The sequence below is a fragment of the Notothenia rossii genome (assembly GCF_949606895.1).
Source record: "Notothenia rossii genome assembly, chromosome: 1".
NCBI lineage: Eukaryota > Metazoa > Chordata > Actinopteri > Perciformes > Nototheniidae > Notothenia > Notothenia rossii.
Genome location: NC_136912.1, coordinates 22165042 through 22177747, shown reverse-complemented (window position 1 = coordinate 22177747; position 12706 = coordinate 22165042). Strand labels below are relative to the sequence as shown.

Below are 12706 nucleotides of genomic sequence, written 5' to 3'. Positions count from 1 at the left end.
AGTATAGCCATGAAACCTGTCATGCAGGGGGGGCTCAATACGCTATCATGTATCCCGAAGGGCTTTGCAATGGCATCCTATTTGTTTTAATCCCTCATTTGATGCCCTGCTTACGCTTTTGTGTTAATATGTCGAAGCTAGCGCGGCGTCCTTTACCTCCATCCTCTGCAGCCACTGATGTTGAATTTCGACCTTTTGGTGTCACAGTCGAAAAGCTCCCATGTTGTAAACTGAACCCGAATGAAAAGAACGAGGGGTGTGTGAAATGGTGATATTTGGTAACCCACCCCCTTCCTTTTCTACCTCCATCTCACCAAATCCTCCTCAACCTCCCCCGTGACAGAAATACACAGTCAGTAATGCGACAGCAGACCATGTAGTTAGAGATGACACATTCCCCAGCCAAGCACCGAGCTGCGGTCAATTATCGGACACAGGCAGGGAATTCCTCACCCCTGAGAGAGGGAGACAGAGAGAGATCCACGTACCTACAAGTGTGGACGTGTGTTTGCAGCTGAATGGTCATGACCTGCAGTCTGCCCAGCACTCCCTGCTCAGAGAACCTATTATATGTGCAGCCAAAGCAGATAGAGATTAAAATGTACTCCCAGGTACCCCAGTGTCCCCCATTTAGCATTCTGATAGAGGAGTTATCTTTCATCACCTTCTTATCAGAAACCTGTGTTTCTAGTGAAGGAGAAGAAGCCTCCTCTACAGCCTCTGCCCCCTGCTCAATGACCCTATGCTGTGTTCATCTGACACCATCTGTTATTAATAATGCAACCCCAATGCTTTTATTCAACCTTTTAACTGATCTCTTTCCTGTGGGCAGAACCATTTCCAGCCTGCACTGATTTACAGCAGAAAAATACAATTCTAATATCAGACTGTTTTTCAACAAAAACCTGGATACTTCTATTGTTTCAACTCTCCAGGGATGAATTTTTTTTTTTTGAATATTTACAAAGTAATGTACACAATGTTAGACAAGTAAAATAGGATACATATACACTCATCATTTCAGAATTGTTGCTCAAGTTTCAGCCGTTAATGGACCATACTGTACCATTGTGTCTCGAAGTTTTAGCTCATTCAATCACATCTATTAATCATGTGCATTATTTTCTTATACATAATAAAATCTGCAGTTATTACATTATTGTCCAGTGCATATGCAATTGATTTGTAGATTGATATAAAAAGACAGCACTGTTTTAACCATTAACATTATTGTAACTGATAAATAAACATAGTAAATGACTAGTTTTCAACCATTTATTGTAATAATGTATAGAAAGGAATTAGATCTTGTAGATCTTGTATTTTCTGTATTTTCAAATAGAAAAGCAGAAAAGCATGGTTATTTAAAGTGTGCTTTTACTACTTTTCCTTTTCCTCTTTCCATCATGTAGCTCAGTACAGACTAGGTTTACAGATACAGTGAACAGAATATGTGCTTTATAGTGCTTCTTATGTAACATGTTATGCTTTGAACATTTCCTTTACCAAATCCCCTATACTGTAATTTAGAGGTAAGCTTTAGTGGCAAGCTGCTAACTCCAGAGGATGTTAGATAACATGTAAATGGTACCGATCATGCTATAAAGTCAGCCGTGAATACATTGCTTCAGTTACTTCTCATATATTAACACATATAACCCCCCAAAATATAAAATTGTACAGAGACATGATGCCACAGTTGTCAGCCATTAGGAATACAGTGGGTTAAATAATCTAGTTTATTTGAGGTAATACCTATTTTTGTCTGCATTCAAGTGTGTCTAAATCTTTGTGATATCTCTGATGAGAACCGATTTTATTTGAAAGAAAAAGGCGTGCACCGACAGAGATGGAGGTTGAATAGCGAAGCGCTGCAGAGCTGAGCTGAGGCGGACATCTCCATGGCTGCATTTAGAGATGAGAGATGCATCACTCTGCTCTTCTCCTCCCTCAAATATAGCTGACCTAGTTTTTTGATCTTCATACATGTGCTTGAAACACTAGTACAACACATGGCTTAAGCAATAGAAGGCTGGTAGGCGTGCTCGTTGGTGCGGATGGTCTCGTGTAGCGATGAGGACAGTGTGTACTGTAGGGAGGGGGGTGTGAGTGTGTTAGTTTGCGTAGCTGCACAGATCCTGCATCCATGCTCTGTGCTATTCAATTTAGACATTTTACTTTACTACTTACATTTCTGCTCTTCCATGTTTGTTATTTTTTACATACATCATCAGAGTGCTGTTAGGGTTAGGGTCATGGAGCATAATGATCAGGTATAGTAGTTAGTAATCAGTATTTTTTACAATTTAGTGCCCTTACTTGAGTAAAATCACAATAACACAGCTGCTGTAATTATGGAGATACATTTTTCACATGCTGCACATGCACTTTTTAAGATTACATTTCTTATGAATTAACTAGAAATAACAGGTCAGCAAGCCAGCTGATATTACTATCCTGGTTTCATGCCGCTCTCGTAGTATCAACTTGGTGCCAAAAAAACATACGCACTTATTCCTGGAGATTGTATGACCTGCTTAAATAAAGTAGTCCAAGAAAAGGCAACAGTCTGCCTTTGATATGAATTGCAAGTTTAAAACAGATGCTTTTAATACATTTCAGCTTATTTTCAACAAATTGCGCAGGTTGCAATATGTGATCTAAGTCACAATGAAATCATATCTTTCCAGACTAGATAGATTTTTGCCATACTTACACTGAAACACAATATGCTTTTGTAATCAGCTCTGTACTGAAACACAATTTTACATCGGCTGGTATGGATCGCACCTTAACTAATGCTGTGCGTCTTTTTCTTTTCAGGGGTGCATTCTCTGTGGTCAGGAGGTGTGTGAAGATCTCCAATGGACAGGAGTTTGCCGCAAAAATCATCAACACCAAGAAGCTTTCTGCCAGAGGTAGTAAACACAAACAAGTCAAGAATCCCCCTACACACACACACACACACACACACACACACACACACACACACACACACACACACACACACACACACACACACACACACACACACCCATGCGATGAGCAGAAAACATGCCCCAAAGTGTCACAGAGTTACATGTGGGTGAGCTGTAAACATGCGTGCCCATGAGACAAGCTTTGGGGCTCTGACGGCCCGTCCACACTACAGCTTCGACAGCTTCGAAAACGGTTTCCAACGCGTCTGCCCATTCACTTTGAATGGGGTGACGTCACGTTGCCTCGCTTTTCGCCGAACTGAATTGTGGGTAGCAGAGCGGAGCTTTCCTGGCGTTTCAGGCTGCAAAAGTTGAGCAATGTTCAACTTTTGAAGCTTCTGAAGCTTTCGGTGGAAGCGTCAGCCAATCAAATCATATGCCAGTACAAGCTCTAGCCAACCAAACCGCTGCTTGTGTGTCAGGGGCGGGAGATTCATGTGATTGGTTGTTGGTCGAGCTTCAGACACGCGCGCCGGCAAGCTTTTTTTGAAGCTGTAGTGTGGACGGGCCGTAACAGTTAGTGAGAGTCAATGATTGAGAGACAGACAGACAGGCACACATGCGCAGAGACTCATCTGGATTTTTGTTGGTGAAGTTTTCTGTTTGTGCTCAGAAGAAAACAGCAAATATATCAAGTAAATGCTGCAGCAGTTTTTGCCTGCTTGCAGTTTTTATGCACTGTGGTACATGTTCTACTTCCTTTTTGTGTTTTCCATATCCTTTGGTTTCTATGTAAATGTTTGTCACATACAACCTTGCATGTGTATGTCTTTGCATGCGTTAGTGTGCGCGTGCATGTGTTCTGTATTGATTCAGGGCTCTGGCTGGCCTTGTCGTCCCAGGGGCAGATCTCATGCGAAGCCGACCCAGTTCTTTCACATCCGTCACTGTAATTGTAGCCGCTGGCCTGGTTGCCTCAGGCTTGGGACACACGCACATAATCCCGCATACACTCACACATAACGTGCGCGCGTAGGCCCACACGTGACCCAGGATCCGCCAACAGCATATTCTTGATTACTAACCAATGGTTGCACTTTTGCTGTTTCTCAATTCTTCAGCCAATGGTGTCGCATCTTGCTTGCCCGTGATAACCAGTACATGGTGTCATCCCGCACAAGCAGGCAGGCTCCTGTAGATGTTAGTTGTCTAACTTATATCTAATGTTTGATGGTTAACAGGAAATTACCTTGGCTGTTGTGTTTATTATAGTGTTCTAGTGTATAAGCAAGCAGCCTCCTCCCCCTCTTTGCAATATTTTATTATTTTCCGGCAGCTTCCTCCTCCTCAGCATCCTCCATCTCCACGTACTCTTCTTTTATGCATTTACCCTTCTTCCCTCATTTAAAAAAAAAATCTGTACTCTTTTCATTTTATTTACAAGACGCTCACCAGGTGCTCTTACCCGCCCCCTCCTGCTTGCATATTTTCTCCTCGAATACCTCACCATCTATCCTTGCCTTCCCTCCTCCGTTGCTTCCTTTCTTTTCTCTCCTTTTTTGGCTCCCTTCATGCTGCCTCTTCTTTCTTTCTTCTTCCCCCATTGATCCTCCGCTCTTAGCTTGTGACGTGTCTCTTCTGCCCATAATGACCATGCCGCTTGTTGCTTGCAGTGTTGGTAATAGACACCTTGGCAAAAGGATCAGTGTCTCACCACTTGCATGCTTGGATAGATTTTCCCAAAATACTGCAAAGGGTTATCTAACCTCATATGCAAGAAGATCTGCGGGTGTGCACAAACACACACTCTCACTTTCATGTTTTCCTCCGCTTCTGTGTTTGTATGTTTAGAGGTTTACATACCAGGCATGCTGGCGTGTCAGATATGGTCTTACCCTCTTTCCGCGATAAGCTCTAGAAATTGCAACTCTGATTCCCTTCTCTCTGGCAGGATCATGACCTCCCCCCTACCCCACTCAGCCACTGTGTGTGTATTTGCCTATGCAAGTGCATGTGTCAGAATATAGATTTGAAAAGGGTTTAGGGTAGGGATTGGTGGCTGGAAAGCAGGCAGATCAAGACAGTGTGTGTGTGTGTGTGTGTGTGTGTGTGTGTGTGTGTGTGTGTGTGTGTGTGTGTGTGTGTGTGTGTGTGTGTGTGTGTGTGTGTGTGTGTGTGTGTGTGTGTGTGTGTGTGTGTGTGTGTGTGTGTGTGTGTGTGTGTGTGTGTGTGTGTGTGTGTGTGTGTGTGTGTGTGTGTGTGTGTGGGGTGGGGGTGTTACTGGTTTTGACCAGTCAAAGTCCTGCAGGCTGCAATCCTGATTATGCAGTGTTTGATTAATATCAGCAGATGAACCGGTGCACAAGTGGAAGCAGTCCAGAGAGAGAGGGGAAGAGAAAGACAGGAAGCAGAGAGAACTAAAAAACAAAACAGAAATCGAAAAGTCAACATTTAACTAGCGAGTGTGTGTGTGTGTGTGTGTGTGTGTGTGTGTGTGTGTGTGTGTGTGTGTGTATGCACTCTGTATCCCTCCTAGCAGTTGGATTTGTGTTCTCTCCCTTCATGTAAAGTATGCGTCAGTGTCCTGTCACTATGTCACTTTGTATTTGCTTGTGATGTGCCGCGTGTGTGTACGTGGGTAAGTGTGCATGTGATTGTGTGTGTGCGTGGGTCTTTAATCCCTCATCTGTTTCTGAGAGTGTGTTTGTGCAAATGATTGTTTATGAGTGTCTGTGCTCTAATATCACTGCCCACTATGTGACCCTTTCAGCTTGTCCAAAAAATTGGGTTTGTTTGAATTGATTGCAATGAAAATATTTAGATTTGTTTTTGTATTCCTGCTTGTCTTGCTGTGTATGTATTACATTGCATTGTGGGATTGATACACTGATAGGTCAAAGTAATAGGGTTAAAGGGCTTTATTTGCAAGGAGGGAAAATACAGTGTTTATGATGATTTCTCCTTTTCCCAATTTTCCCATTTAAATTCTTGGTTAAACCCCAACACTTCTGCAGAAAGTGTATTATCGTTCCTCCTGGCTTGATGTCGTTCCAATCCACCAATCCGTAACTGCATGAACCCCCTTCATGGTGGACCGTTTTTGTGCTAATAGGAGCGTGCTGTTGTTATTTTTATGTTATGTGGAGGTGTCATGGTAACAGCGATTGTAGCTGTTGCTGAGGTATAAGCCAGTCTGCCTCTGTGGTGTATTTATACAGAGAAGGTTTTTTTAAGTGTGCATGTTTTCTCATCATTCCTCTGTTAGTTTTTCCTAAGCAATATAAAGATTTGTCTTCCCCCTTCCCTCTCTTATGGTCTTTATTCCTGTCTTCCTCCAGTGTCACTGTGATTCTGTTTCGCCTCACTCTGAAGTGAAGGAAAGGAGGAGGATGTGGTGATGGGAGACTAGAAATATAGGGGGAGAGACACAGAGATAGGAGGGAGGGAAAGGAAGGAGGGATCAGTGGGAAGAAGGGGGGATCACATGACTCACTGGTTGCTAAAAATAAATGCTGGTCATTCTCTCACTCTCGGTGTCTCTATCGTACACACACAGTATTGAAAATATTCCATCTTCTTTAAAGACCTTAGGTTTTGTATTTCAGTCGATGCTCACCTGTCTAATATATCAGACTAAAAACGTAGATGACTGAACCTGACTAGGTAGCAATGTTATTTTTGAGCATCCATATGTAAATGTTTTTATGTGTGCCATATTTTAGTGGAATGAACCTGTGATGAACAATGTGGGGAATTAGGCCTTTCGCAATTTTTCAGTCAATCATTGGAGTTGAATCTGCATTAAGAGCTTTTGGCCATGTGGGATAAAAATAGCTCACATTTAGTACACTGTTACATTTTGTCTGATATTATTAAAGATTTGCAGCATATTCCTAATTCCAGGTTTACTTGCTAGACTTCTCAAAGCTTTGAGCCACATCTCATTGACCTTGTCAGCAGTATCAGTTTTCATCAATTGTACTTAGTTTCCGAGCGCTTAGTAGACATGATGACAACTGAAAAAACTCCTTATACCCATGGCTACAGTAGAAATAATGAATAGTATTGCGATGTGAAGAACTCTCTAACCAGACAACAGCCTAGAGCTAATTAGTTACATCTGTACATTTCTGGTGACAGTTTTGGCTTCCAAACTCTACAGTCAGCATACAACAATACTGTTAATAATGTAAGCTATAATCCAAATTGCAGCCCTTGCATTCTTAAAATGTCAAGATTTCAATATGAAAACCATTGATTGTTCAGCCCAGAAAGAACTTACATGACTAACTACAGCGACGAACTCTGTAGAAAGTGAGGGCGTTCTTAATTACAGAGCGCTGCATCTCCTTCTGTCTTCTCCTTTCTCTCTATTTCTGCCTCTGTTCTTCTCAACCCTTTGTTTTTATGTCTGTTTGATTTACCCTTCCGCCCATCGACTCTCTTCTCTCTGTCCACCCTCCTCTTTTTCCATCCTCACAAATTCCCTGGCTCTTTATAGCTTTAGTCTGGTCTCCCTCCCAAAGTGCTTCAAACCAAGAAACAGTTGTAAAACCGACTGATTTTTATAACAAATTGGAAGACATAGGCCACAGATAAGAATGACATTGTTATTATTTTCTAAGCAGAACTATATTCAAACTGGACTGGATGAATAGATGGAGATGCATAGATACACTTAGGTAATGCTGCCAAAAGATTGCGAACATTTTCAATGCTTCATCATTCTAATTCATCATTAGATGTTGTTGCAAGCACAAGTTTTTCTTTCCACAGAATCAGAGATACTAGTATTTCTGTCAGCAGTAACAGAAGATCGTGTGGAATGAGCATGTCAGCAACACATGTTGCTATCATTAGGTTAAAGCTGTTGCTTTCTGGAAAGATCAGGCATTTTCTGTTGAATGGCATTGTTGATAAATGTTTCAAAAATGTTTTCTCTAGTAACAATGCTGTGATCTTGATCCACGGCTTGTTTTTTTTATAGTGTTTCAAATTTTGCATGAAAAGTTGCCTTACAGAGAAATCTTATCTGGTTGCTATCCCAACTCTGGTTGTAACTGGAAAGCTACGTAGTGACGTGTCCTCTTATTCAGACAACACCATTGCTTTTATTACTCGTTTAAATAGAAATTAGATTAGCATGAAGAGTCTTTTGTAATGCAATGGTTTGTACAGTAAATATTTTTGATAACTTGATGATGCAATGTTCCTATGCAGCACCACATGCATCATACATGAGGGGTATTATGAAGTCTCTACCATAATATAAGCATTCAAATCTTTAGTTTTTGTGTCAATATACTGCATGTGATTATAAATGTGACTGTGTGTCTCTTTTTGTCAGGATGTGTCCTGACCTCCCTTTTACATGCTAGTCTAATGTACGTGCGGCTGCATTACCATGGATTAGATAAAGGCAGACATTAACATACATTATGAGTTTCCAGCAATACTCCAGGGGTAGTTTTATCTCTGACACCAGCCACCTTTTGTTTCTCCTCAGAAGAGAGAGCAAGGGAGTTATCAGTCTAATAATTCTTCCTCCTATTGGGAACCAGTGGAGGGTGACGGTGTCTTGGCGTCCTGGATGGTTTCATTAGACCCTGGGGTTCGGTGGGGGATCGGACCATATGGATGAGAACTACTTAGCCGCTGTCCACGGAGGATGTTACATTCAACCTACTAGATCTTTTTAATTAAAACTCTTAATTAAAATGATGCAGAGCAATTCCAGCACCTTGTGTGCTGGGTCGATTTGTGTTTGTGCATTAGGGTTTGGACTTGGGAGGTTCCTTTTCCTTATTGACTCGATCATTGATAATTAAAACTGATTAATTGAGTTATGCCTTAGATAAATATATTTAACAGAACATTTAACAACCTGTAACCAACAAAACATTGGTATTGTTATTGATCAGAATTGTTATGATAATTACTTGCTGATATGTATAGTTTGCCGCTGCCCTTTCTCAAAGAAATTACATTTATATAGTTTTAAATGTTTTAATGTTGCCAAGATGGCAACACTAACAGCTTGTCCCTTCAGGCCTCCATCCAAAGCCAATCCCCAAAAATTCTGAATATGAATTCAACCAAAGTACATCGTGATTGTTATACCTATATGAAGACTGGACATAAAATACCAGATCATGTAATATATTCCTTCCTTGTTTGAGAAGGAATTTGTATTCAAGCACCTGACAATACCACTCCAGAGCCACCTATGCTAACCTTTTGTCTGTCTCTTCTTTTCGGTGTATTTGACTGTTTCTGTCAGGTGTTGGTTGTGTCTCTATTTCTGTGTCTTGCCTGTTTTTACTTTCTGTTTCTGTATCTGACTCTATCTTCTCTGCCTGTCCCTACAACTGCTAGTTTTATCAGGACTGCAAACTACAAATGGCAAAGAAAACACACAAAGCAGTATGCTCTGCTGCAGTGCGATTGCAAACGCTAACAATCAGAAACTGAGAAACAAACAACAGTGAAGAATGACGGATAGGAACATAGAGGTGATTGTTTGGTAAGGTGGGAAGGATTTACAGAGTAAAGAAAATTTTTCAGCAACTTCTCAATACAACACTCTAAAGTGTAAAGCAAACCCGTTACTGTATCAGCATTTAAAAATATATAATCAGGATATAGATCTTATAACAATAGGATCACACCAGTCGCGATGTCGAACCAGCTGGTCAAAAAGTTGCGAATTGGAAAATACTACACTAGCTAGAAGCAATCTTTGATTCAGTCTTCGCACAAACGATTCGAAAGAAAGGTTTTGCAGCAGAAAAAACCAGGATGGAAAAACTATTCATGTCAAAGCAAAGACAACAAAATCTAAACACATAATAAGTTATATAATGCCGGAGAACATTTTTATGTGGATAACAATGTAAAAAATGCATTCAATTTTGACTATGGGGATTGGAGTGACAAGCAGAGATTTGAAGGCTAATCAAAAGGAAGAGGGATTCGGGCCGTTACATGTGGAGATTGATTTGATTTGAAACTATGGGAAGCAGGTTGGCTAATGGTTGATGCAGGTGGGTGCGGATGGTAAGGCAAAGCACATACAGGAAGTGGAAACGGGTATTTCGATGGGTGTGTCAGTCAGGTGATTGTGAAAGGAGGGAAAAGTCAGAGTTCATTTTGAGAACAAAGGGGAAATGGCAACATTTTGAGAAAGTTGGAATGTGGCTGTCGAGGGGAACAGAAAGGGACTTTTTATCAGTGAAAAGAAGAACAGATACAAAATGATGTGGCACATTTATTAATGACTTGCCAAATAAATCCACGTGTTATTTTTCTGGCAGATATTGACTTGATTATTTGTGCAGTAACATTTCCAAGAAACCCTCCCAGGAAATGTAAAATAAAAGGATTGTCTCGAAAGAACTCATGTGAATGTCAGCAGAATCTTAGATAATTCTTAAATATGAAAAGTGTTTTCAAGTTGAAATAAAAGAGGCTCTACTTAGTCATGCTCGCTGTTGACTATCCAAAATAGACGTCCTTAATATGGTATGAGGTGTGAAATCCTAATCTGGGCAAGAGAGACGGCTGCATTCTTGCAATGCTGATGCCACAAAATAATTTGTTTGAAACCATATGGTTTATGACACCAGAAATGCAGGATGTCAGCTGACAGAGACACAGCCCACCAGTGTCCCTGCAGCCCTATGCTGACTTTGCATTTAAGTCAACTTAAATGAGAGCTGTGTTTCCATTCAGATTGTGTCCTTTTTAAAATTTGCTATTTCAATTTTATAGCAATATATCATTACCAGAGAAGCTTTTGACACGGTTTTGTGATTACCATAAGCAAAATGGGCCTTTATAAAACTATTATTAACAACATGCAACATTTAACTATATTAACAACCTATAAGAAAAGTAATTTTTTACTAAAGAAAAACCGAAATCCAACACCAGAAGAAACGTCAGAAACGTCCAGATTACTTCTTAATCACCAACCGTCTTGGTCTTTCTTTATATATGAATAGTAATTCACTGCTGGTCAGAGTAACATACATAAAGACATTCAGACACGCAGCTCAAGCCTGAATGATTACAGCTGACTGGGGTAGCTTCACATTTATCTGCACACTGGCTTCACATTATGCAGAATGCTGCTGTCAGTTATAACTATGTAAGCAAAAAACCTCTCTCCAGTAGCTGTGGCAGTAGTGCTCAAGCCTGCACACACACAGGTACATAAAGTATTGTAAAGCATTTTTGTCAGCCAGTCAGAACTCATTGTCGTCAGGCAATGACTGAGGCAGATTTCAGGCGACTGCTGCAGAAAATGGTTAGGGGAAGGTGTAAAAGGTCATTTTCTAGTCCATTCATTCATCAATCTTTGCCATGCTAACATACAGACAATCAAACCTCTATTCATACATATCAGTGTTTACTTGCATATATTTTTTAAGTTTGCGCAGAGAGAACTTGCAAACTCCACATATACAGGACCAGGATAATTATGAGGCAATAATGCTTTCACATATTTCAAAACATTCACCTAGGTATTGACAACTTCTTTGCCATTTTATTGATTCAAGCTAGAGTGTTTAGTATCATATTTTGTTCATAGTAAGTCTCTTACAGAATTAGGACATTTCTAAATTTCTAAATCCTTCTCACAGCATAATTGTATTTTGAATACATGTTCACAGTGAGCGCTCGGCATGTTATGGTTAAATATTTTAATGCTCCAAAGGACAACTTAGTTAATTTAGCTTTTTTCTGTCTGTAGTTTGATAGTTGTGTGTGAACTCTCGATGTCGGCCATTTGCATGCAAGGCTGGTTTCACTGCAGAGGAGAGGAGAGGCCTGACGCTCTGATTGGTGCAGGAGTTGCTAGACAACAGATGTCCAGCCGGCTGGGAGGTGGACTACCTGTGGAGGAGGGAGAGAGCAAAGAGAGTGAAAGAAAATCGGAGGTGGAAAATGATGAGAAAGGGTTAGGCTGTTATTTGATTTACATTGTACAGTGAGTTCCAGCAGGCAAATATTGAACTAATGTTACCTGACCACCTTAGTATTCACCTTTCAGTCAGTGTTTGCTTGATGTGTTTTTGTTTTCAAAAGACACAACTTTGTCATGAAGTGTTAACAAGATAGGCCTAAAACAGCAAAAAACCATCACCTTTTAGTTTAAAATTCTGAGATAAAAGCATTTATCAATCAGTTCGAAATTACATTGTTTGTCTAACTGACATTAAATTATTTACCTGAAATTGTTACAATTTATGAGCATTTCAAATGTGTCAGTGACTGAAAGATGGTATGAAAAGGATTTACTAACAGAAAATGCCTAATGATGTCCAAATGCATGATATGAGCAAAGTTACCACTTACTGAACTCTTTATGGGCGATTCTTGCATTTGGCATCTCTGCCATTAAAAAGAGTTGTAAAAACATTGCATTGATTAAAACTACATCTGAATATAAGGAAAGTCCTGCTTTAAATGCATTCTTGAGGACTGTTATATCTTTTCACAGTTTTAAAAATAAAATAAAAAGGATAGACATTTCAAAAATAAATACATTCTTTTATGTGTATGAAGTATTTATGTGGGCTGCCAGATACAATTTCTACAGTGAGTAGGAAAAGAGCTTGAGGCTAAATGTGGACCGAGTTGAACTTCGACAGAGTACTGTTTGCTTTCCAATAATTTGTCTGCTGTAGAACGCCGTCACGATACATTTGAAAGTTGAGCTATTATGTAGGTCAATAAGTATGTTTTCAAATATATATCTGGCTGTTAACCTACAAAAGATGATG

The 12706-nt window shown here is 40.2% G+C and overlaps 1 protein-coding gene across 6 annotated transcripts in view; it reads left to right on the top strand.

Moving 5' to 3' along the window:
• Nucleotides 1–12706, top strand: part of camk2d2 (calcium/calmodulin-dependent protein kinase (CaM kinase) II delta 2) — a 32070-nt gene that overhangs the window by 664 nt on the left and 18700 nt on the right. For all 6 annotated transcript variants that reach the window (XM_079668247.1, XM_079668243.1, XM_079668245.1 and 3 more), the window contains exon 2: nucleotides 2824–2918. In XM_079668247.1, coding sequence (XP_079524373.1) covers nucleotides 2824–2918 — 95 coding nt within the window. The remainder of the gene's footprint in view (nucleotides 1–2823; nucleotides 2919–12706) is intronic.